This window comes from Acipenser ruthenus, chromosome 2 (assembly GCF_902713425.1).
Source record: "Acipenser ruthenus chromosome 2, fAciRut3.2 maternal haplotype, whole genome shotgun sequence".
Taxonomy (NCBI): domain Eukaryota; kingdom Metazoa; phylum Chordata; class Actinopteri; order Acipenseriformes; family Acipenseridae; genus Acipenser; species Acipenser ruthenus.
This window is the reverse complement of record NC_081190.1, coordinates 50,204,128-50,227,219: the sequence shown is the minus strand read 5'-3', so window position 1 is coordinate 50,227,219 and position 23,092 is coordinate 50,204,128. Positions and strand designations below refer to the sequence as shown.

Sequence of the window (23,092 nt, the reverse complement as noted above, 5' to 3'; positions counted from 1 at the left end):
CCCTACCAGGGATTGAACCCACGACCCTCCGGTCAAGAGTCCAGAGTCCTAACCACTACTCCACAATGGCACTAGCTATAGTCCAGTGCCAGCAGACAACATGAGAACCTTTTTTTTTTTTTTTTTTTTTTTTTTTTTTGGGGGTCAACCTAGGTCTATGGGTCAGCTAATGTCATAACACATATTTTAACCCAAGTGAAAGACCACCAGTAAGCAACCATTCTCTGACAAAGTTTTAGGATTACATGCAGGGATGTCTGGTATATATTGAACAAGAATAAAGAAAAATCTATAGCAGTTTAAGTGGGTCTGAGGAATTAAGAATCAGTAGAATCACAAGAAACAAAGAGTTGCATCTAATCAAATTATTATTATTAATTTTTTTTTTTTTTTTTTTGTTTTACAGCACCTGGATTTCAAAAGGCTAATACTGGTCACATAACCTCTGCCTCTGGCCATGTGTCAAACAGCTCTCTTCAGTATGGAGCAAAGGCACCTCCAGCCAATGCCCTGAGCAGACCAGCCCCACAACCACACCCAAAAGATCAGGACACGCTGGTCCAGAGAGCAGAGCACATCCCGGCTGGGACCCGCACCCCCATGTGTGGACAATGCAAGATGGTCATCAGGTCAGTGAAAATCCCTTATTAATCAAATAAGATAACTAGCCTCTGCCATAATGGGCAATACAGCAGATAAAGGTGCTTCCGTATGCAAGACTACACATGTTGAGCTGCAGCAGCCTGCTGCTTTGCAGTTTTTTGATTGAAATGTTTCTGCCGAAGCGCTGTGGCTAGCTTCAAGATGAAATCTCCCCTACTGATATTTTCCCTGGTGCATTCCTTGTACAAAATGAATGAATTGATGGATGCCAGGTCCAGTAGAGATAACAACAGGCGCGTGTGTGTGTGTGTGTGAGCACAGTGTTTTTGTTTGAACATTTTATTTTATTTTTGTTATTTAAAAATAAAGAGACGAGCTGAGTCTTTCTTACTTTAACTGCAGTCCCTGGTGTCAGTTTATTTTTCCTTCCTGCTTCTGGCCTGACGTCAGACGACTCAGCCAACCTGTCACACCACTGATTCCGTGAAAGCGGCAAGCCAGCTTTCAGCTTGAAAGGCAAGGGAACTGCAGTAAACTCGAAGCTCTTTCCACAATACGCTCAGATACCAACACAGAGGGTCTTACCTTACCGACTTGAGAGGCAAAAAGAGAAATGGCTTCCTCAGTATGATGGTTTTAATCCTCGGTAGGCGGGACCGAGGGCGTCATCCCAGGAAGGGGCCTATCGGCAGCTCTGGTATAGAGAGCTCAGAAAATACCTACCAATAGGCAGGCATATCCCATATGTAATGTTGTTGTTGGTGGTGGTGGTGGTGGTGGTGGTGGTGGTGGTCATCTTCGAATTGAAAGGGAACTGGAATATTGTAGGTTATATTCAAAATAAAAACATGTATTGTAAAAGTTTAGTGGTTCAAGGTAGGCGGGATTATAACTTCCTTATTTTCACGATCCTGCCTTTCAAATGCCGTCAGGTTATTTAATACATGTTTTTTTTAGGAAAAGTCATAAACGGACAACCGCATAACTTTCAGATACGCAGAGTAATTTTAAATTTGAAAACCTCAAAACGCCAAATTGACTGGCGTGGCGGTTCTATTGTTAAGGATTGTAGCAGGGCAGGAGAGAGCCCTGCACATAGTTAGTGGGGCAGGGCAGAAAAGCCCTGCGTGTAAATAAATGGGTTGCATTTATTGTAATGATTTAAAATGTATTGTGCTTTTAGTTAGATACATGCTGTTTTGTTTGTTATTATTGGTTTAATGTGGTCTGGCAGAGGCGGTGTTAGTAGCTTGTGAGAATGTGGCTGGTGCCGTTTATTGAATTATTATTTTAATGTTTATAATTATTGTGAGATGGCCACCAATATAAAAACCTGCAGCTTTTGTTGTTGAGGTGGGGTGTTCGAGAGGAGAGAACGAGAGCGAGCGGAGAAAAGCAAAAACAAAAACAAAAGTAAAACAGACTGCATGGTCGGATCAGTGAAGGCTACTGCCCAGCCTGACCTACGTGTTGTGTGTTCGCGACCTGTTTTTGTTTAAACTTTTATTTTGCTCTGAGAGCATATTGTATTTATTTTTGTTAATAAAAACAGTGCAAGAATGCACCTTTCACCAGAGTACCTGCTTGTGTGTTGTTTCTGTCAGCTATCTGGTCTGGGGACGTCAACCCTCGGCTACCCTGTCACAAGGAGCCATATTAAAAGTGATGGCAGTGGCATCCTGACTGCCCACAGTGTTGTGGCAGGCAGTTCTGTCCAATATTTCTTATATATTTTTTGTAATGATCTAATAACTTAAGTGAATGAATAATAAGCAGTAATAGTAATTTCCATGTATAAAATGTTGACGACCAAAGGTGATAGATAGCAATGGCAATCAACTGTAGTGAGCTTTGAGAGACAGATATATTCCTCATAGTAGAGTGAGTATGATCTACCATTTATTAAAACCTGAAATGACTTCTGAACTTATGTCTTCCGAAATCCCAGCAATTTCCTAAATAAAGCTAATCTGCAAGATCACCCCAATAATATTTTTGATTCATGACATCTGATAAATTAAATGTAAGTCTGTGATGGGTGATTAGATTTTAATCTGTGGATATTAAACATAGCACTGCTGTAGTATGTCATAAAAAATACTATTTCACCAAGCTGGCCTTGTTAATCAAACAGGCCTGATAAGGCTATGTGCTTTCACTTTTGTGTTCTACAGTAATGGTATAGTTGTTATCATTTAATTTCCAAAGAGAGTTAAGACTAATTAATTTAACATGTCAGGCCAAATGCCGGAATATAAAGACACTGCTTTTGTGATTCTCTTTTAACGTAATTACAGCTCATGCCCTTAGTGGCCCTTTATTGGAAGGTAGCCAAGAGTGGTATCAAATGGCCTTCCATTCTACAACTCTTTTGCATCCAAACTACACAGCAGACTAAGTTACCTAAGTCTGGTGTATAGAATAACAGTCTCTAACCGTGCCAAGGTGTGTTTATGACAGAGGAGTTTAACATGATATGATGTCTGAATTACACATTTTTCCGTTGTTTTCCACTTTAGTTAATTATCCCATTTGTAGCCTCCGTTCAAATAGTTCTTTGTTTAAAATAGACCACAATGTAGAAATGATGTAACGTAGAATTAAGTTTGTAGATACTCTCCAGCAGTGGTTTTCAAACGTTTTTGTTTGTGGACCAAAATTAAGCACATAAAAAAAAAAATCACTATAATACTAAGAATAACCGTAGACTTACCTTTCTTTGTTTTAATGCGATAGGTGGGCCTGTTTCTGTGAGCAAACTACTTTTTATTAACACGAATTTACCAGAGGGAAAAAAAACATACTGTTTTATTTTGAAAGTGATAATTACAGCAGAAATTGTTTTTGTGACTTTTTGGTAATAAAGTTACATCCATGAGGCACCAGCACATTCGGAGCTACGGATCTCCAGCTATAATCTTTATTTAGAAAATGGCGTGTTTTGATGCTGTACGCTGATTTTTTTGTTGTGCAGTTAAATAGTACAATGCACGTCAGAACTTATTTTAACTGAAGCACAGTTCAATTAATAAATTATCAATATACAACATATTAAACTCGCAATAAATATACACATTGTTGTGAGAGATCTTTTAAAGTTTTTAAAAATGAGTGACATTCCTTTCGTCACAGTTGATCTTTTTGGAGGAATGACAGCAGACAAGTGGCTAGAATTACAAGAAGCAAAACCTCAGTTGAAAAAAGCAAACAAAAGCAAGAGACACAAAGATCTAACAAGTTAACAACTTAATGAAATCGAAGAAAACAAAAATACTTGGGCAGCTGGTGTTCTCTATCAAGTGGGTGGGTGTTTAACTCCTAAAGGCCCCAAACCTGAATAGATTATACCAAAGCTGTACGCCAGTGCCTATGGCGTAGTCATGCCTGTCCACCGAGGGCATAAGAAGACTGCACACACAGATACCAGGATCAGTTTTCCTTTCACAAGACTGAACTTAGACAGGACAGCCATAGACAGATGAGTGCGTGTTACATTTTATCTGCATTTATTATTCGCTAATTGTGTATTACACTGTTAATGCGATACACATTTACGTTGTTTTAGTTTCACTAATTACACCTCATTTTTTGCACGTAGCCTGTTGTTTGTGACGTCCCGCAGCGGCCTACTGCCCCGCATGAAGCCGGCGGCTACTGTCGCCCCTTCCCTGGGATCAAGCAACTTGAGTCTGCAGGCTGCTTAGCTCCGGTTGGAGTTAAAATAAAAGTTTAATATTTTTTAATTATTTTATTATTATTTGAACTGTAAATTGTTATTACTGTTTTCTGTGTGGCATGTTTTCTCTTGTATGTGTCTTTTTTCAGTTTTTTTTGCAGAAACATGAATACAGCTGCTGGGCTCAATGCTGACCGAGATACGCGCTTGTGGCAAAGTGGTTTATTGGGTACAGGTGCAGGAGTGATGCAGTGCGTGATTGACACAGACAGAGATTATAATCCGTTTTGGAAAGGAGTTTTATTTTGTTTTCCAGGTCTGGCGACCAAACAACAATCCCCCGGCAATACACACCAATGTGTACTGCACAGGGTAAATAACAACAGGATTGCAGTCCCAAATAATAAACAATAATATCCGCCCCACAATAATACAAACACGGTCACCAGTCCTGGGTGCGTGCAGTAGTGCTCATGGTGGGTGATGCAGTTTATTTCGTGACAGTGGTGAAGTGTTGTTCCGGCTTTGTGCTGGCCCAAGGCCACAGCTCCGGAAACGTGTTAGCTGTTTGGTGATTCACAAACAAGACAATTACTAACAGACAGAACAAAACAAACAAAACACTCACTGAACTGCAACATTCTCTGGGGTCTCTCACAGTCCTTCTAGGTTAAAATACAAAACCAACACAAAGGAACAGATCGCGATTCTCTGCCCCCTTTTATGCCGTCACACATGACCCCTTGGTAAACGAGTGCAACCGCCTCTCCAATCTGTGGCTGCCACATCGTTTCCCTTCCGGGTCAATGCGTTCTTGCAACAGAGTCTCGTCTTCATCCAGACTGGCCGACTTCCCGACCCTGGGAAAGAACTTCAGCTTCAGCTGAGACAGCTTCCAGTCTCTGCCACAGTATTTCACTGCCGTCTTGGTGACTGCTTGCAGCACCATTACGAAGGCTGTTAGTGCTCTAACAGCAGGCTTCCCTCAGTCTTGTATACATTTGGACAGTTTGGGTTTGCTAGAAGCTATATAAGTGGGCATCCCTATATACTGCTTCTTGTGGTAACATGAACCTTGTAGACCTGTAGGTCACCAACCCCGCTCTTTTCCTGACCCGGTACCCACCGAACAGGGAAAGAGATTACCGCACCGGTACTGTACCGTCACCACGTGTGTACCATACTGAGGGCACAGTACTGACCTAGTGCAAGTCACTGCACGTCTACCATACCGACCGGTACTATACCACACCATACTGAGGGTACTGTACTGAGGGTACCGTACCAATCAGTTCCATCTCGGTTACATATTGTTTCCGACTCGGTGCAAGGTCACCGACCTGGTTCCCACAATCCCTGGTCTAGTACCTGAGGATTTGGTTTGTGTCTTGAACCACCCTGTTACAGCTTTTATCGTACTGTACACTGCGCTGTTACATACAGTACTGTACACTGTTACATTACTGTGCAGCGGCATTGCTGCTTGTGTAGACTGAGGCAGCAGTTTTTTACACTGCATTGCTGTTTGCATCATGCCGGGGTTTTATCCCTGTGACATGTGCAAGGCGATTCTCCCAGTGGAGGATAAGAACATAAGAATATAAGAAGGTTTACAAACGAGAGGAGGCCATTCGGCCCATCTTGCTCGTTTGGTTGTTAGTAGCTTATTGATCCCAGAATCTCATCAAGCAGCTTCTTGAAGGATCCCACAAGCCTCTGTTTGAGTCCTTGCATTCAGCTGAGCTGAAATTCGTATTGCTTAAAACAGCTTTCTTGCTTGCAATCACTTCCGCTAAGTGGGTGAGTGAGATGCAAACATTTTCAGTTGCGAAAGCCTGCTTAATTTTTGCAGAAGCCAAGGTTATGCTTCGTACCAATTCTGCTTTTTTGCCAAAAACTATATCGGCATTTCATGTCAACCAGTCTGTGGAATTGGAGGCTTTACATTTGCCTCCTTTCCAGTCTGACAGGGAGCGACAGCTCCATATGCTTTGCCCTGTGCAGGCACTAGAGTATTATGTTGACAGGACACTGAATTGGAGGCAGTCTGAACAGTTTTTTGTCTGTTATGGGGCAAAGTCCCATGGCCAAGCCCTGTCTAAGCAGAGGCTATCTGAATGGATAACAGAATAGTACACACATAGGACTGCCTATGAGCGAGCCAACTTTGCCCCTCCCGAAAAGCTCACTGCCCATTCCACCAGAGGCATGGCAACCAACTTCATGGGCTTTATTCCAGGGTGCATCTGTGAAGGACATTTGCAATGCAGTGGTGTGGCCTACTCCCCATACCTTTACAAGGTTCTATCGACTGAATGGATCCCCAAAACCCTGACTTTGGAACTAGGGTGGCTTCAGGGTCGACCCTTACAACATAACATAGAGGTGAGCTTCTCCCTCAGTTTTTTAGCCCTAGCTACTTGCTACTGGGGTTCCGTATGGTGGCCTTGTAGCATTCCAGTCGTTATGCAATATTGCCCTTGCGACAGCTTTGGATATGGCAATGGCTACATATGGCAATGGCTACATTTCGTACTTGACAGGGAACGTTAGGTTATTATCATAACCCTGGATCCCTGAAATAGAAATGGATCCATTGTTACAAGATTTCTATGCTTAAGTGCGTAATTCGGCTGGTCAAGAGTACTCCATTTCTATACAGGGTTCTGCCCAGGAATTCTGTGTAGCTGGGTGGCAGAGAATTATTAGCGGGAGCATTTTTAACAGAAAAATAAAATTGCCTTACCTTAAATATATAAAGACAAAGAATTGAAATAGTAACTCACCCTTATTTGTACACAGGTTACACTGCTTCATTTACCCCCTGATCTTTTGCAGACTTTTTTGTGTTTCTGGCAGTGCTTGCACATCATACCACCCAATTACTTGCTGTAAAATTCCTTCCAATTCGCTTTCTACAAGTCGCTCTTCGTTAACTATATATCAGGTTTTTCATTTTCTGCATTTTATTTTTCTTTTTTCATCATACGTTTCAGTTTGCTAATTTCCACATTCATTGTCACTATGTTTGCTTAGAAAATAATCTGTTATTTTTTTAGTGCTTAAAACGGAAAACCCACCCTCTCTGATTGGTTAAATGTAGTATCAAGACGTAACACAGCAACACAGCTGTCATGTGGTTCCAAGATGGTTCAGCCTGGCTGAAAAGGCCTGGGGAGAACCTTGAGCTTTGTTATGTTAGCCTCCATGCTGGACTCAATCGTTCCATGAACAGTGCTGACATAAACCGCATTGATAGCCTGTTAGTAACCAAGCATTTAGAAATGCCAATAATTTATTATTGTATTGGCTTCTCCAGGTGAGCGGTAATAATGTGTGGATAGTGAACTTTGTATTTGCCTCCTTTTCTGTATCTTTTCATTATCAACAAAAATCTCCAAAGCGGAAGGAAATCTAACAAAATTTTTTTTGACCATATATGATAGAGTTTAGACCTTTTTTTAACTAGGAGATATTCTCCACATATGCATTTTCGTTCTGCTTCTGTAGCTGAGTTTCTAATGTCTCAAATGCTTTTAAAAAGCAAGAGGTCATTTTATTGGCATATTTGTTCCTGGCAAGATGAGAAGTAGGCATGCTGTCATAATGAAAGACACGCCGGAATCCACTTAGTCAAACTTGGAAACAATATGTTGAGCTTTTCTGAAACATTTAAATCAAGAATAAACATTGGGCTAGCAAACAGTTTCATTTTGCACTTTTCTTTGGCATTTTAAATAAAAAACACCATACAGTGATGCAAGCCTTAAAGAATGAATCCGCTCTAAGCCAGCAGGCAGGTTTAATGTTGAGTGTTAGAAACTTTTCCACAGTGCCACTCCATCTAGGCTTCCCGGAATGTAAGGAAACGTAAGCTGATCTTGCCCCTGGCACTGATAGCACTTTCCCTTGTCAGTATCAATATTCTGTTAATGAATCCACTAAATAAGTCAACTGACACAGTGAGAAGAGAGCATTTTGTTGTACATAAGGGCTTGTATTGTTGGGCCTGTAAGCAGCTAAAAGGGCATTGATGTAAAAAGGTGCTTGTGCAGAGGTTAGACAGGGTTATCAGGTTAGGTCAGAGCATGCACCATCCAGAGTCTAGTGACAGAGCCAGAGTCCTCTAGTTTCAGAGTGATTACTCTGACTTTCCTATTACTCATGCTTAAGGCAATTTTTTCATATGCTAAATTGAATTAACTTCAAACAATATAAGCTTATCCACCATCATTGAAAGTTAAAATTATAAGTCAGTTATAGACATTCGGTTCAAGTTGTTTGGAGTTTCTTTGGAATAAAGGCTGAACAGTCTCAAGTCTTCTATGAAGTGTTACTGGTTTGTAAAACATGATTCAGCCTTGGTTCCTCCCTTCAGCAATGCTGATCAATCTCTATATTAGTTTTGCATGAATTATGATACCCTACATTCAAGTAACATAAAATATTACCCACTGTCAAAAAATTAAAAGTTTAACTAATTATACAAACAGCAGTATGACATTGATATACATGTACTTCAAAAGTCAATGTCATTAAAGCATTTGACAGTCAGTACATTTAGATATCAATAACCATAACTGGGTTACCTCATTATTTTACTATCTGACTTGCACATGAAACATTTATTGAATTAGAGAAAGATCCTTGCACAGTAAGTATAGTAAGTGTAGAATGTACTTTCAACATGACCCCATATGTTGATTTGTGTTATTTGGACTGTCTGATTTTAATTGAACCTCTGTGCTTTTCTTGCAGGGGCCCTTTCCTGGTAGCCATGGGAAAATCTTGGCATCCTGAGGAGTTTACCTGTGCTCATTGTAAAACCTCCTTGGCAGATATTGGTTTTGTGGAAGAGAAGGGTTCTGTGTATTGTGAGCACTGTTACGAAGAATTCTTTGCCCCCACCTGTGGCAGGTGTCAACTGAAGATTCTTGGGGTAAGTCCATTTTTCTTCTATTTTTACTGAATGGTGAGAACTTAACAGCACTGGAGAATGTCACTTAGTGGTAGGTGTACTATGATGGGCCAGTCACAGCACAAACATACCGCAATTTGCATTTTCGTTGCGACACTTGGCAAAGTATACATTTTGTCATATGTCCTAAGAGAAATATGTTAATCGAAGAGCCGCAATATACTAATTTAAATACTTAGCGAGATCTCTATTGCGAGACTTGTGTGACATTGTATAAATAAATAGCAGGAGCTGAGTTGTGGTTTGCTATAGCAGAGGGTGCCCGAAGGATAACGTCTATACATACAAGGATGCAAGAATCAAAATAACATTGTTTTTGTTAAATGTAAACGTCATCTGTACAATGCATTCTGTTCTGTCTTCGTTTTACCTATTTTAATATTGTTTTTTATATAGCGTGTTTTTTGTTTGTTATTGTTTGGCAGCGTGGATGGAGTAAAAGCCCAATCCACTAAACTCATGTGGAATGTGACCATCCCCGGATTGATTCATTTATTGTTAAGTCGGAGATGGTCACATGTATAAAAACGTGCAGCTTTTGTTGTTCAGGGTGGGTGTTTGAGAGTGCCCAGCCTGACCTAGGTATTGTTTTGTTTTTATGTGTTCGTGATTTGTTTTATTTAAATATTTATTTTGCTCTGTGAGCGTTGTTTTTGTTTAATTATTTTATTTTTAAATAGATATGCGTGCACCAGGGCTATTCACCTGTAGTACCTGCCTGTGTCTGTCAGCTTTCTGGTCTGGGGATGTCACCACTCAGCGTTCCTGTCACACTATCAAAAAGCTTTTCATAATCATAAAGCAGCCCCTCGCTGAACCAGATATGTTTGTCTGACATTAGGAAAAAAAAATGTCAATACAATCACACACACATATATTTATAGTGCTCAATGTATTTTAAATGTATAAATCATTGTACTGAAATAACACCAATGAGTTTTGGGTAGGCTACACATTATGTAAACATTTTTACATTATTTAAAAATATAAATCTGTACAGTACGCAGTCTACAATACAGTAGTAAAATTGGTGTACAATGCGAATTAAATTGAAACTAAATGATTTTATTGTTAATTTTATTATTATTATTATTATTATTATTATTTTTATTACTAATTATAATAATAATAATAATAATAACTTGGCAGCCTAAAAAAGTTAACACAAAATAGACCATGGTGCTGCATTGACAAGTTATGATACTTACAGTACAGTCAATTCTCTGTAATGCGAATTTCAAAGGATCAGCAACACGTTTTGCATTATGGGCAGCAGTGTGGAGTAGTGGTTAGGGCTCTGAACTCTTGACCAGAGGGTCGTTGGTTCAATCCCAGGTGGGGGACACTGCTGCTCTACCCTTGAGCAAGGTACTTTTACCTAGATTGCTCCAGTAAAAACCCAACTGTATAAATGGGTAATTGTATGTAAAAATAATGTGATATCTTGTAACAATTGTAAGTCGCCCTGGATAAGGGTGTCTGCTAAGAAATAAATAATAATTATTATTAAGTTTTTATTGAAGTTAGTCAGTGGTGCAGTGCTAAATTGTGCACAATTATAAACCACCTGCACATTAATGGAATAGGTGTGTTTCCTATTCCTATACAGATGTTCAGAATGAGCTGGAGGGGTTAGCGGCATATGTGTGCAGTCTATTCCTCCAAACACGTTGGGGAAACCAGAAATGTCATAGAAATGTGTTTTGGAGATCGCCAGTTGGAGATGCCACTGCCGACCATGGCCGAGAGTTCCCAGGGGGTGGCGCACAATTGGCGAAGCGCTGCCCGGACGGGGAGGGTTATGTCAGCTGGGGAATTCTTAGCTCACTGCGCACCAACGATCCCTGTTGCTGGCTGGGCGCCTGCAGGCCTGCCTGTGTGCAATTCAGAACTGCGTGGTTCTCCAACGCTGTAGTTCTGTAATGGCTTCACGGCGGACTTGCAGTGCGGGAACAAAAACGGATGGCTGACAGCACACGTTTCAGAGGACGCAAGTCTTCGTCTTCATCTCTCCTGAGTAGTGCGGGGGTTGCAGCTGTGAGCCGGGTTGAATAATTGGGCATTCCAAATTAGGAGAAAATCGGGGGTAAAATAATTGGCAATTTCAAACATAAAGAAAAAGAAAAGAAATGTGTTTTCAAAGTTTGTAAGTACACCCTGTTTTTAAGAAAAAATAGGTATTTGGCTGTTTCGCCTCAGAAATGCGTAACTGGCAACACATGAGAAAAAGCGGACTGGGAAATGCCAGGAACAATTGCAACTGTTTAAAACATGCTTTTAAAAGTTCTGTTTAAAACAGCTTTCAAACATCTCGTTATCATATTTGAGAATTTGTGCAGGAATGCCCATAATTACATATTCATCTACACTTGAACCGCAAACAGAAACTGCTGCCGCAAAGCATTTCCTAAAAAGTCGCAAACAGCATTGCGCCTGTCTAGTACATTTCACCCAAGACCTCCAACTCGTTTGCAGCTGGTTTAAGACTATTGCAACAGGCGCAACACCTTAATAAACCTATCCCATATTCTGATATTGTTCAGTGTGAATCATTGGCTGTGCAAAACAATTACTATCTGTATTGATTTCACACCATATTCCTATTTGTTAAAACCTTTTCAGAGCAGTTGAGGTACTGTAAATAATGTGCTTTAAGGTCATAATATAGTGATAGAATGTTATATAACTAGCAGATGCATTGACCCTTCCTATAATCATCATATTGAAGTAGTCAGCTGTCTGGTATATTCAGCTGGTAGCTAAAGCATTTTTTGCAAATACATTTTCAGTAAAGTAGACACATTTGATCCTGGTATTTCTAAGTTCAAATAATGTATTCACAGACAGCATAAACATGTATTTTATGTAATTATTATTATTATTATTATTTATTTCTTAGCAGACGCCCTTATCCAGGGCGACTTACAATTGTTACAAGGTATCACATTATACATTATTTCACATTATACAGATATCACATTATTTTTACATACAATTGCCCATTTATACAGTTGTTTTTTTTTGTTTGTTTTTTTTTTTTACTGGAGCAATCTAGGTAAAGTACCTTGCTCAAGGGTACAACAGCAGTGTCCCCCACTGGGGATTGAACCCACGACCCTCCGGTCAATAGTCCAGAGCCCTAACCACTACTCCACACTGCTGCCACAATTAAACACTTGAGGATGAGCCTCTGTTTTGAGGTATGGTGCCTTCAATGAACCCGGTCATGTTTTATTACTTAATTTGAGACTGTTTGAATGCAGTGGTCAGGTGATTTATTTATGTAGTACTTATTCCCACTTTTCTCACTGTTTTTAACTGTGGGAAACAAATATATGTATTTAATCTTAACCATGTGGTCTTAAAGTGCCAAATGCAATTGTCAGATTATCAGAATTAGCACTAGGGAACTGTTTGAAGTTAACTAATGCCTTTAATTAAGGCAGATCTGGTCTCGAGTTTACACAGGACTCAACTATTACAGGCAAAAACTAGTTCTAAGAAATAAATACAGTACATACTAGTGTTAAATGTCATGGTGTATTCATGATTTCATTTACAAGCACCTTTGGAATATTTTTAAGCAAGTACAGAATGTAACCATGACCGAATGGGATATATAGCCCTCTTACAGCCTGAATTGACTGTTGCACAGGGGTTAGTGCCAATTTTCTTTCAGCCTGCCTGAGAAAGGGGTGAGCTCTGACTTTTCAGTCAAAACTATGGCGATGAACTGATATTTCAATTCTAAAATAATTTAGCTTAAATATTAAGCGTATAATACTATCTTAGTCTAGGTTCTGATTAAGCCCCACTGTACGAAGCAGTCGGCTCTCCCCGCCTCTTCGATGGGATTCAGTCATTTTCTGCTGCTACGTTTTCACATTCTCTTCCTTGCTGCTCGGCTCTTTGAGAGTCAATATTATTCTTGCTAGCGCCTTCTCATATATACAGTGCCCTCCATAAGTGTTTGGACAGTGAAGTCAAAATTGCTATTTTTGCTGTACACTCAAGCAATATGAAAATATGAATAAAAGATTGATATGAGGCAAAAGTTCAGAATGTCACTTTTTATTTCTGGTGGCTTCAAGACATACATGTTTTACCAACAAAGAATAACAGCACTTTCCATCCCCCCATTTTATGTGAGCATAAGTATTGGGACAATTCAACTTAAAGCAAATATAAGAAGTATAAAAGCTAGTATTTAGTCGCAAGTCCCTTGCAAGCAATAACAGCAGTGAGTCTGTGATATTATTATTATTATTATTATTATTATTATTATTATTATTATTATTGTTAATTTATTTATTTCTTAGCAGACGCCCTTATCCAGGGCGAATTACAGTCGTAAACAAAAAATACATTTCAAGAATCACAGTACAAGTAATAATACAATTAAGAGCAAGATAAATACAATAATTTTAAATCAGGATGAATACAATGACAAGATAAATCCATTGACATCACCAAACTCTTGGTATCTTCCTTTGAGATGCTTTGCCAAGCCTTTACTGCAGCCATTTTCAGCTGTTGCTTGTTTTGGGGAGTTTCAGACTTCAGTCTCCTCTTCAGCAAGTGAAATGCATGTTCAATCGGATTTAAATCAGGAGGTTGACTTGGCCAGTCTAAAACTTTCCACTTTTTTCCCATGATGAACTCCTTGGTTGCGTTGGCAGTGTGTTTTGGGTCATTGTCTTGTTGCATTGTGAAGCGCAGCCCAATGAGTCTGGTGGCATTTTCTTGTACATTGGTAGCCAAGATGCTTCTGTACACTTCTGAAGTAATTCTGCTGCTGCCATCATTCGTTACATTATCAATAAAGATGAGTGAGCCCGTTCCAGAGGCAGCCATGCCCAGGCCATGACACTACCTCCACCATGCTTCACAGATGAGATGGTATGCTTTGGATCATCTGCAGTTCCTTTTTTTCTCCACACTTTTGCCTTCCCATGACTTTGATAAAGGTTAATCTTCATCTCATCTGTCCATAAAACTCTGTTCCAAAACTCTACTGGCTCATCTCTGTACTTCTTAGCAAATTCTAACATTGCCTTTCTGTTTTTGGTGCTGATCAGAGGTTTGCATCTTGCAGTGTAGCCTTTGTAATTCTGCTGCCGAAGTATTCTGCGAACAGTAGATTGTGACACTTTCACCCCAGCATTCTGGAGGTTGTTGGTGATTTCACTGACACTTATTTTAGGGTCATTTTTCTGTCATCAACTGCTGTTGTTTTCCTTGGCCAACCTGGTCGTTGCCGATTGCTGAAGACACCAGGGTTCTTTCTTTTTCAGGACATTCCAAACTGTTGATTTGGCTATGCCCAACTTTTGTCCTATGGTTCTAATTGAGTTCCTCTTTTCTTTTAGCATCCAAATCGCTTGCTTTTCTTTCATAGACAGCTCCATAGTCTTCATGTTGGATTATGTCTACTGACACCAAACGCAGACTCCAAAGGCAAAAGCAAACGATAGAACTGAGACTACACATTCACAGCTCTTTTATGTGTGAACAATCAATGCAACAGGAAACAACTGTGAGCCAAATGTCCCAATACTTATGCTCACATAAAATGGGGGGATGGAACTCTGAAAGTGCTCTTATTCTTAGTTGGTAAAACCATGTATGTGTTGAAACAGCCAGAAATAAAAGGTGGCATTCTGTACTTGCTTGAGTGTACAGCAAAAATAGCAATTTTGACTTCACTGTCCCAATACTTATATAATTTTTAGCAAGTTTTACATTTGTTTCTGTTTTTCTTGGAGAAAGCCAGCGTGCGTGTAGGCTGTCTCCCTGCACTAGGTATCTTGCGCTGGCGGTCTGGTTTTTCCAGCCAGCTTTTCACACCACAGAGACACACCCAGTTTTAAGGGTTTTTTTAGCTACACTGTGATGTTGAATTGGCAGGAGCTTTTCAACCTGCATTTATTCAGTGTCTTTTGTCGTTGCTGTGTCTGCTTATTGTCACTGTCAACGATCTGCAGTCCCTGTCTAACAGTGCATGCTTGCAGTTGCCAGTGGCTCTTTCATGTCTTCACCTGCATGCCACTTCCCGTGGTACAGAGCCAGTACTAGTCGGTAATGTTGACCTGGTTTGGTACCAGAGTTGGTACCTGTGACCCTGTCCGGTACGGGGCCGGTACCAGTGAATCAGCTCGGTGTTGTAATTTAAAATGAAGTTGCGAATTTCTTCATTCATTTGTGAGTAAAAATAAAGTCAGTCAAAGTCTTGGTTGCAAAGTTACAACAGAGATTATTTTAATTTGGTAGCGAAAATTAGGCGCTATGTCCCCCAAGCACGGAAAAGACACAAGTTAACAAACAGTACATTATTTGGATTATTATACTCTTTTTCTCATGACATCATTTTTTTCTTTAACCCAATCAGAAGAAAACAAGTTTCTTTTAGTTACAGTTATACAAATCTCTTCTCAGCCCTTGAAGTATCTGGCTCTGTCCAGATCCCCCTAAAGAGACTCGCTTTTATGACCCCTTCATAAACCAGCTGTATTTTCTAAGCAAAACCTGTTTATATCTAGTTTACCTGTTTATATCTAGTTTGGGAAGATGTTGTTTATTATTATTATTATTATTATTATTATTATTATTATTATTATTATTATTATTATTATTATTATTATTATTATTATTATTATTTTTTGTTTATTTAGCAGACGCCTTTATCCAAGGCGACTTACAGAGACTAGGGTATGTGAACTATGCATCAGCTGCAGAGTCACTTACAACTACGTCTCACCCGAAAGAGGGAGCACAAGGAGGTTAAGTGACTTGCTCAGGGTCACACAATGAGTCAGCGGCTGAGGTGGGATTTGAACCGGGGACTCTGATACAAAACAGTGGTCTCCCCAAAAGGCAAACATCTTTCATGTTAGGGCTGGACAGCAAAGGATTTGTTTTTACAACAGTGTCCTGTTCTAAAGACAAAAGCCAGGATACAATCAGCTTCCCAGGTTCTAACCAGAATTCGGGAGACTAAAATATGTTAATCAGATCCAAGTCTCATTAGAAATTCAACATATGCCAATTTGTGAGTTGTATTCTAAGACCTAACAATTCATTTATCTCTAAATAAAAAGTTCCTCCCGGTACCATTTTAAAAATGCCTTCCTGAATTATTCAGTTTAAACATTTTAACCCTTAGCGGTCCATTTATTCAGAGCGTGTCAGGCGCGTCAGGTCCAATTTATTTTCACACGTGCAGTTTATTTTAGACGCGCTATTGAAAAGTATTTTTTTCACAGTAAAACAGGTTTAAAAGGCACTGCATATCAACAGGACACTCAGTACTGCATCTCCAGCCCCGTCCCACCCCTTGTTCGCTATATTTTTCAAATACCTCTTAATAATAGTACATACCGATAAATCATCTCTTGATCACTCGTTTTATCACCACACTCCTCAATAATGCGATCCAAGTCGTTATTTTATTACTATAACATCTAAAAATACGCCCTTTTTTGGGGGCTTCTCTCAGCTCCTATCAGTCTCACTTGGCCATTGAATGGTTTTCTCTGCTTTTTCCATAGAAAAAACGACTAGAGACCTGTTTTTTACATTTTTTGATGATGACAGGCTCCGACATTGGACTGGAAAGGGAAAATTGCGATGTCGGACCAGATCCGATATAGGACCGCAAAGGGTTAATTACCAGAATAAATAAGTATATTAAATGTCAATTCAGAAGTACTTTAATGTACATTATATTTCTGTTGATATAAGGGGTTGTCCGAAAACATCTAACCTGGACTTTTTTTGACAGCTAGAACTATAGAAATCCCACACAGAGCTAGTTTTCCTATTGCTAATTTAGAAACTGTTGCGCAACTTCTGGCAAGGTGGTAAATCGGAGGAAGGCAAAACACATTGTGAGACCTATTTCTCTTTTCTATCAACTGTGTCATTTCTGACAGACAGACTTTTTTTTTTTTTCTTTGAATGCATGTAAACAAAAGTTTTTTTCTGATATTTGTCCCAGCGCTAAACTGTTTATATATTTCTCATTAAAATGTATTTTACTGTACAGTTAACTGTGTTGCATATTATTATAACACCAAGTCTGAGAAAATGTACCATCAAAACTCTGTATTATTATTATTATTATTATTATTATTATTATTATTATTATTATTATTATTATTATTGTTATTATTATTATTATTGTTATTATTATTATTATTGTTAATACTACTACTACTACTACGGGGGAGGGTCTGTTTGACTGCGGAGCCATGTTCAGGGCCATTGTCAGATCCTGGATTTCTTTACAGTACGCCAACGCGGAGTCCACTGGCGACATGATGGCCTTTGTCGACCAGTGGGCTGTAAGTGGCGTACTCTGTACCGTTTCTTTTGGTTCTGTTATTTCTTTGAACATTTAATTTACAGTCCTTTTACCAGTCTTTTTCTTTAAAATCAGTTTAAAAGACTCTAGGTCTCAAAATGTTACAACCTTCCTAGAATTATTAGGAATATTATGTATAAATGTATGTTAGCAATCAATGAAAAACAAATATTTAAATAGCTTTTGTATATAGACCTCCAAAATATTGAAACTGCTGTACAGAAAAGATGGCCATTGCTTTTTCTTGCTGGTAAATTACACATACAAACTCGCCCCAGGGGCGATTCTGTTTTTATTGCTGTTTTTATATATGGATTTATTTTGGCCCAAGGATGCAGGAAGTGGGAGTTCTTGCAGTGTGGCCGAACTCACTTCTCTCTTGTTAAAGTATGAGCATTTTTGATGTGCAATACCTGTAATAATGTCATGTAGCAACTGTTTCAACCAATTCGCATTGCCATGTGGGGGCTGACGTTTAGTTTATCAACCAGTTAGCACCAAGCATTGCCCTACGATGGAGAGTGTTAACTTTTCGAAAGTCTCGTAGCAGCTGGTTTTCCTGTGATAACTGAGCTCAACAATGTCTGGTTATGCCATTTGGTGCTACTTGTGTGTACTTAATAAGTGCTCATTCATAAATATTCAGAATTTTATGCTGAAACATAAGCCTGTGATTTTTATTTTAATTGAATGAATTGTATTTTAATTATGTGGTGCTGTCTTTCAATTTGCCATGCAAATGATGACCCATGATACACACTGATATTGCAAACCATATTGCAACAGAAAGGAATCTGAGAGGTCCAAGAAAAGTTTAAACAGACACTGAGACAAATAACTGGAGCTTGCTGATGCTCCATTGCCTCATTAACAAACAGAGGATCCAAAAGTAAAATATCATGAACTGTGACAACTCTGGTGGCTATAATACTTTTGCAGTAGGCATAGGAATACTTCAAGCTATAAAAATCTCATCATTGTTAAATCAAAAAGCGTACACTGCCCCCCCCCTCTCCCCCCCATATGCAAGGAGAATACAGTCTAGATTCATTAAAATGTGTTTAAGTTACAGTTAACTCGTCTCTTTTTATTAAAAATTACATTTAACCTGATTTACAATAATAAAAAAAATAAATAAATAGATGTTACGATGATAACAAGAAACAAGGGTTTTACTCCAGGTATTTCCTGGTGACGAATCGGGATGGTGGTCTCAGACCGATCTTCGACCTCAATCTGTACTTGAGAGAATGAAGGTTCAAGATGTGACAATGCAACAGCTTTTACAGTCAGTCAGGCCACGCAACTGGTTCACCATGGTGGACCTCAAGGTTGTTCCACACTCCTCCCATCTCATCCATTCTCCCTGCTTGGCCTGGGAAATGGCCTTTTATGCACCTCATCCTCTCCTCCTGCTTTTGTATTTCATTGACTACCAGCTTCCTCCTTTGAGCTGGGGCTGCCTTGTGCCATGTAGGAGGAGCTGAACTGAGACCAAGAACCCCTCTTCCCTGCTGAACTTGCCCCATGATATCACCAATTCAAAGGGCAACCTTTGCATCTTCCACGGCTTTCTTTGCTGCCCACTTTCTTCCCTTACGCATTTGTCGCGAGATTCTACTAATGTCATTTCCAGTCGGACCTTAGCGCACTTAAACTCCTTGGTTAGAACAGAGACTGGTACCTACAGTATTCCTTTACCATACAGTCCCACTCTGCTGAGGCAGCGTGGAACTCCCAACCATTTCCTGACGTATGAACTGATTTAAAGCTTCCAGCTTCTCAACTGTTGTCAAAGAAACCTCGTACACAGTCAGTGGCCTCAGCAGTCTCGGCAGGAGACCAAACTGAATATGTGTCTGCCTTAAAATTTTACTTTATTTTTCTTTTTACAATTTGTTTTTTATCCATTTTGTATGGTGAATATTCTTTTATAATGCATCTGAGTTTAGGACAAACTTTAAATGCTGTTTATTTGTTTACTTTTTGTTCTTCAGGAAATTATCAATGCTCTGAAGCAGACCTGGCATATCCACTGTTTCTTGTGTACGTCTTGTCATCAGCCAATCCGCAACAATGTTTTCCATTTGGAGGATGGGGAGCCATACTGTGAGCAAGGTAAAGCGTAACCCTGGTCCCTACACAGGACTTTTGTCAAGAGAAATTATTTTATGATAAATGTTTATATTAATTTCACAGCCTATCTGAAAGCAACAATATCCCACGATTAGGCTGTACAGACACTCGGAAAATCCAATTCCCTTTGTGTTTTTTTGGTGCCATGTGTTAAATAAATCCTGTTTAAAATGTGTTAATTTCATATAAGGAATAGTTGCCCTCCCCTCACCTATACAATTGAGTACCAATCAATGGTGATGGTCCGAACTTACCCCCAACCTCACATTATCCTCTCATGAGCACAGTGGTTTTTAGACCGCAGGAAACCGCAACTTGGTAGTGTTCACAGGCATAATATTTATTGTGGCACTGGATATTTCACACACATTACAAATGACAGCTGACTAACAGGTTGTACATACAATGATCACATTTACACAGATCACGACTGACCAAAAAATTCCCCCTCCTAAGGAAAGACACAGCATTAAATAATCCCCAGCCCTCACTACTCCTAACAGGATTAATTATTCAATAAACAAATACACCTGGAAAAATTAACACATCTACAATAAACATATATTTTACTTTTAAACATGTTTCTTCTCATTTATACATATTGTTTAACTTGCATGACTACCGTCTTTGTTTACGAACATGATTGTTAAACTATTCTATTGTTTACTCATTATTATTATCATAGTCATTATAATTCTTTTGTCCCTAACTATTACCAGTAAACACTGAACATTAGCATTACCCCTTCTCTTGGAAGATTACCGAACATGTGGCTATAACAAAACCCTTGTTCCACATGTAGCTACGACAACTTCATTAAGGAAAGCACCCTAATCTATATACAGCAATACACAGTAATATATCAAATACACTTTGCTCAACAACATGTATGACACATAATAAACAACGGCTCTATCGCCAGTAGAATAACATTAACAATAATAATCACAATAACAGTCAGTGATATATTACAGTGAGGGTCTCACCCTCACACTGCCCTCTTCTATGGTAACGTTATATCAAATTTTCCAAATGACAGTGTGTATGTTAGGATGCCATGCAGTACATTCCTTTCTTAAAATAAGTTAGCTTTCATTTCTCTTCATGCAAGATAGTCTTCAGTTTCATATAATATTAATAAATACATAAATAAATAAATCAGGTGGTTTGATAATTTTATTTAACTGCATAGCCATGCAATATATTTTTCTGCCACATTAACATTTTTTTTTTTGCATGTTGCAAAACTGTGTTTCTTTATTTCTCTGCAGATTATTATAACATGTTTGGTACAAGCTGCCATGGTTGTGACTTCCCCATTGAAGCTGGAGATAAATTCCTGGAAGCCTTGGGATATACTTGGCATGACACCTGTTTTGTGTGTTCAGTAAGTAGAAAAGGTGGTGGGGGGGGGGGGCACACACTGGCAGGGATTCCTTCTACTCATCGCGCAACAGCGAACCCTACTGGCCACACACGGAGCATGTTCAGAGTGCTCTGGATTGCTCGGCGTAAAAGCGATTCTGGCTTTAGGCTTGTGAGATTGGAGGACGCTCACACGCCGTCATAACATCTGTGCTGTGTGAGGACTCGCTGGAGTGAGGAGAAAAAACATAATTGGACATTTCAAATTAGGGGGAAAATAAATAAAAATAATAATGGGTCACTCTTTAAAAAAAAAAAAAAAAAAAAAAAAAAAGTAAAAAAAAAAAAATGAATATCTACCTTAAAAAAAGAAACAAATAGAAGAAAAACAAAAGATTTAAAGGTTAATTCAAACTAATTTTGAGATTTAAAGTGTTTTCTAACTACAGAAAAATCCTGATTCATCTGCTTGATAGTTAGCCTTGTCTGTACAGGTTGACCTTCCTGGCTGTCTTGACCAGATGGTAATGTCCTGAGGTCAGGGTTCTTTTGCTTATTCTTCTCATTTATACAGTGACTTCACAATCACTGTACTGTGCTGCCAACACTTCTGAAAGTTTGTTTAAACTTACCACTTTTGTTTTTGTTCCAGGTATGTTCTACAAATCTGGAGGGTCAGCCTTTTTTCTCAAAAAAGGATAAGCCCTTATGCAAGAAACATGCCCATTCAATTAACATGTAATGGTCTAGCCTCTTTGAGTCTGCCATCAAACAAGAAGAAAAGAAGATCATTCATTCATCACCTGTTGATATAAAAAAAAAAAATTCAAAAGCTTTTTCATGTATTGTATTAATCTTGATTAGGGGTCTGGTATTTGGGATTGTGCTACTTTGTTTTCTTTAAAATGTTATTATGTAATGCATATTATGATTTATTATTATGCTAGCATAAAGTTATTCAGTCGGCATCTTCACTATGTATAAATTTGGTCAATTGTTCATCGGCTATGATTAAGGCTATATTTTTTTTTTCACGGTTATCGCAGATTTCACAGTTTCTGTAAAATATACCCATTGACCTGTAATATGTAGTTTCACGTGAATTTCAATTTCTGAAAGAATAGTGTAATTCTTTTTTTTGGGGCATTAGTTAATTAATCGGTAGATTAATCTGTGCACAGTTTTAATAACGGCAACGATCTTATAGCGTTTGTACTGCATAGTAATACTAAAAAATCAATCGAATTTTTTTTTTTGTAAATGTAACACATTTTCACAGAACAACTGTTCATTCGTGCCACTGTCAGTCACATACCTGAAAACACAAGACAGCTGAGCTGCGTTTCCATCGTAGGTTGTTTAATCTGACATTACAACTATGTATTTGGCTTCCTTTCTGTATGTGTTCAAAAGTATGGTAGGTTTATATCCAAGGGAAAGAAGATGTGTACCTTATACATATATAAAGTGTTATGTTTTATAGTTAAAAGGTGGTAAACAAGAGCATCATTATAATAAAATGAAGCATAAATGATCACTGAAAACAATAAGTTGTAATTGACGTAATAGGACATACTGCATAACACAACATTTACTCTGAAAAGTTTGGTACCAATATATACTGTAGCATCTTGATTTATTTTTTATTTTAGAGAAACAATGGGTTTCTTTAAATCTGCTTTATTTTACGGTTTAAGTGGATGCATACATTGTAGACAGAAAACATGGGATGCTGTTTTATTAACAATGGAATTTTAGCATGTTTTTTCTTTTTTTCTGATTTTTTTTTTCCAAGCAAGCTTTGAATTAAAGTCAATTAGTTTATGTTTTGCTTGTGTCTGCTATTTGATATATTCACATTTAAAACTGCAAGTAGTTACACTGATTTCAGTTGCAAGCTGAACAAGGGGCAGACAAATACAAATGTTATCTTTATTTGTGGTCACATTAAAATCAACTGTTCAAATAGTTG

The 23,092-nt window shown here is 38.6% G+C and overlaps 1 protein-coding gene across 4 annotated transcripts in view; it reads left to right on the top strand.

The window, feature by feature from the left end:
- Positions 1–21,915, top strand: part of LOC117409409 (PDZ and LIM domain protein 5-like) — a 196,221-nt gene extending 174,306 nt beyond the window's left edge. For all 4 annotated transcript variants that reach the window (XM_034905766.2, XM_034015408.3, XM_034015405.3 and 1 more), the window contains 5 exons: positions 407–629; positions 9,038–9,218; positions 19,617–19,737; positions 21,027–21,142; positions 21,773–21,915. In XM_034905766.2, coding sequence (XP_034761657.2) covers positions 407–629; positions 9,038–9,218; positions 19,617–19,737; positions 21,027–21,142; positions 21,773–21,862 — 731 coding nt within the window. In that variant the 3' untranslated portion in view covers positions 21,863–21,915. The remainder of the gene's footprint in view (positions 1–406; positions 630–9,037; positions 9,219–19,616; positions 19,738–21,026; positions 21,143–21,772) is intronic.
- The last annotated feature ends 1,177 nt before the right edge of the window (positions 21,916–23,092 follow it).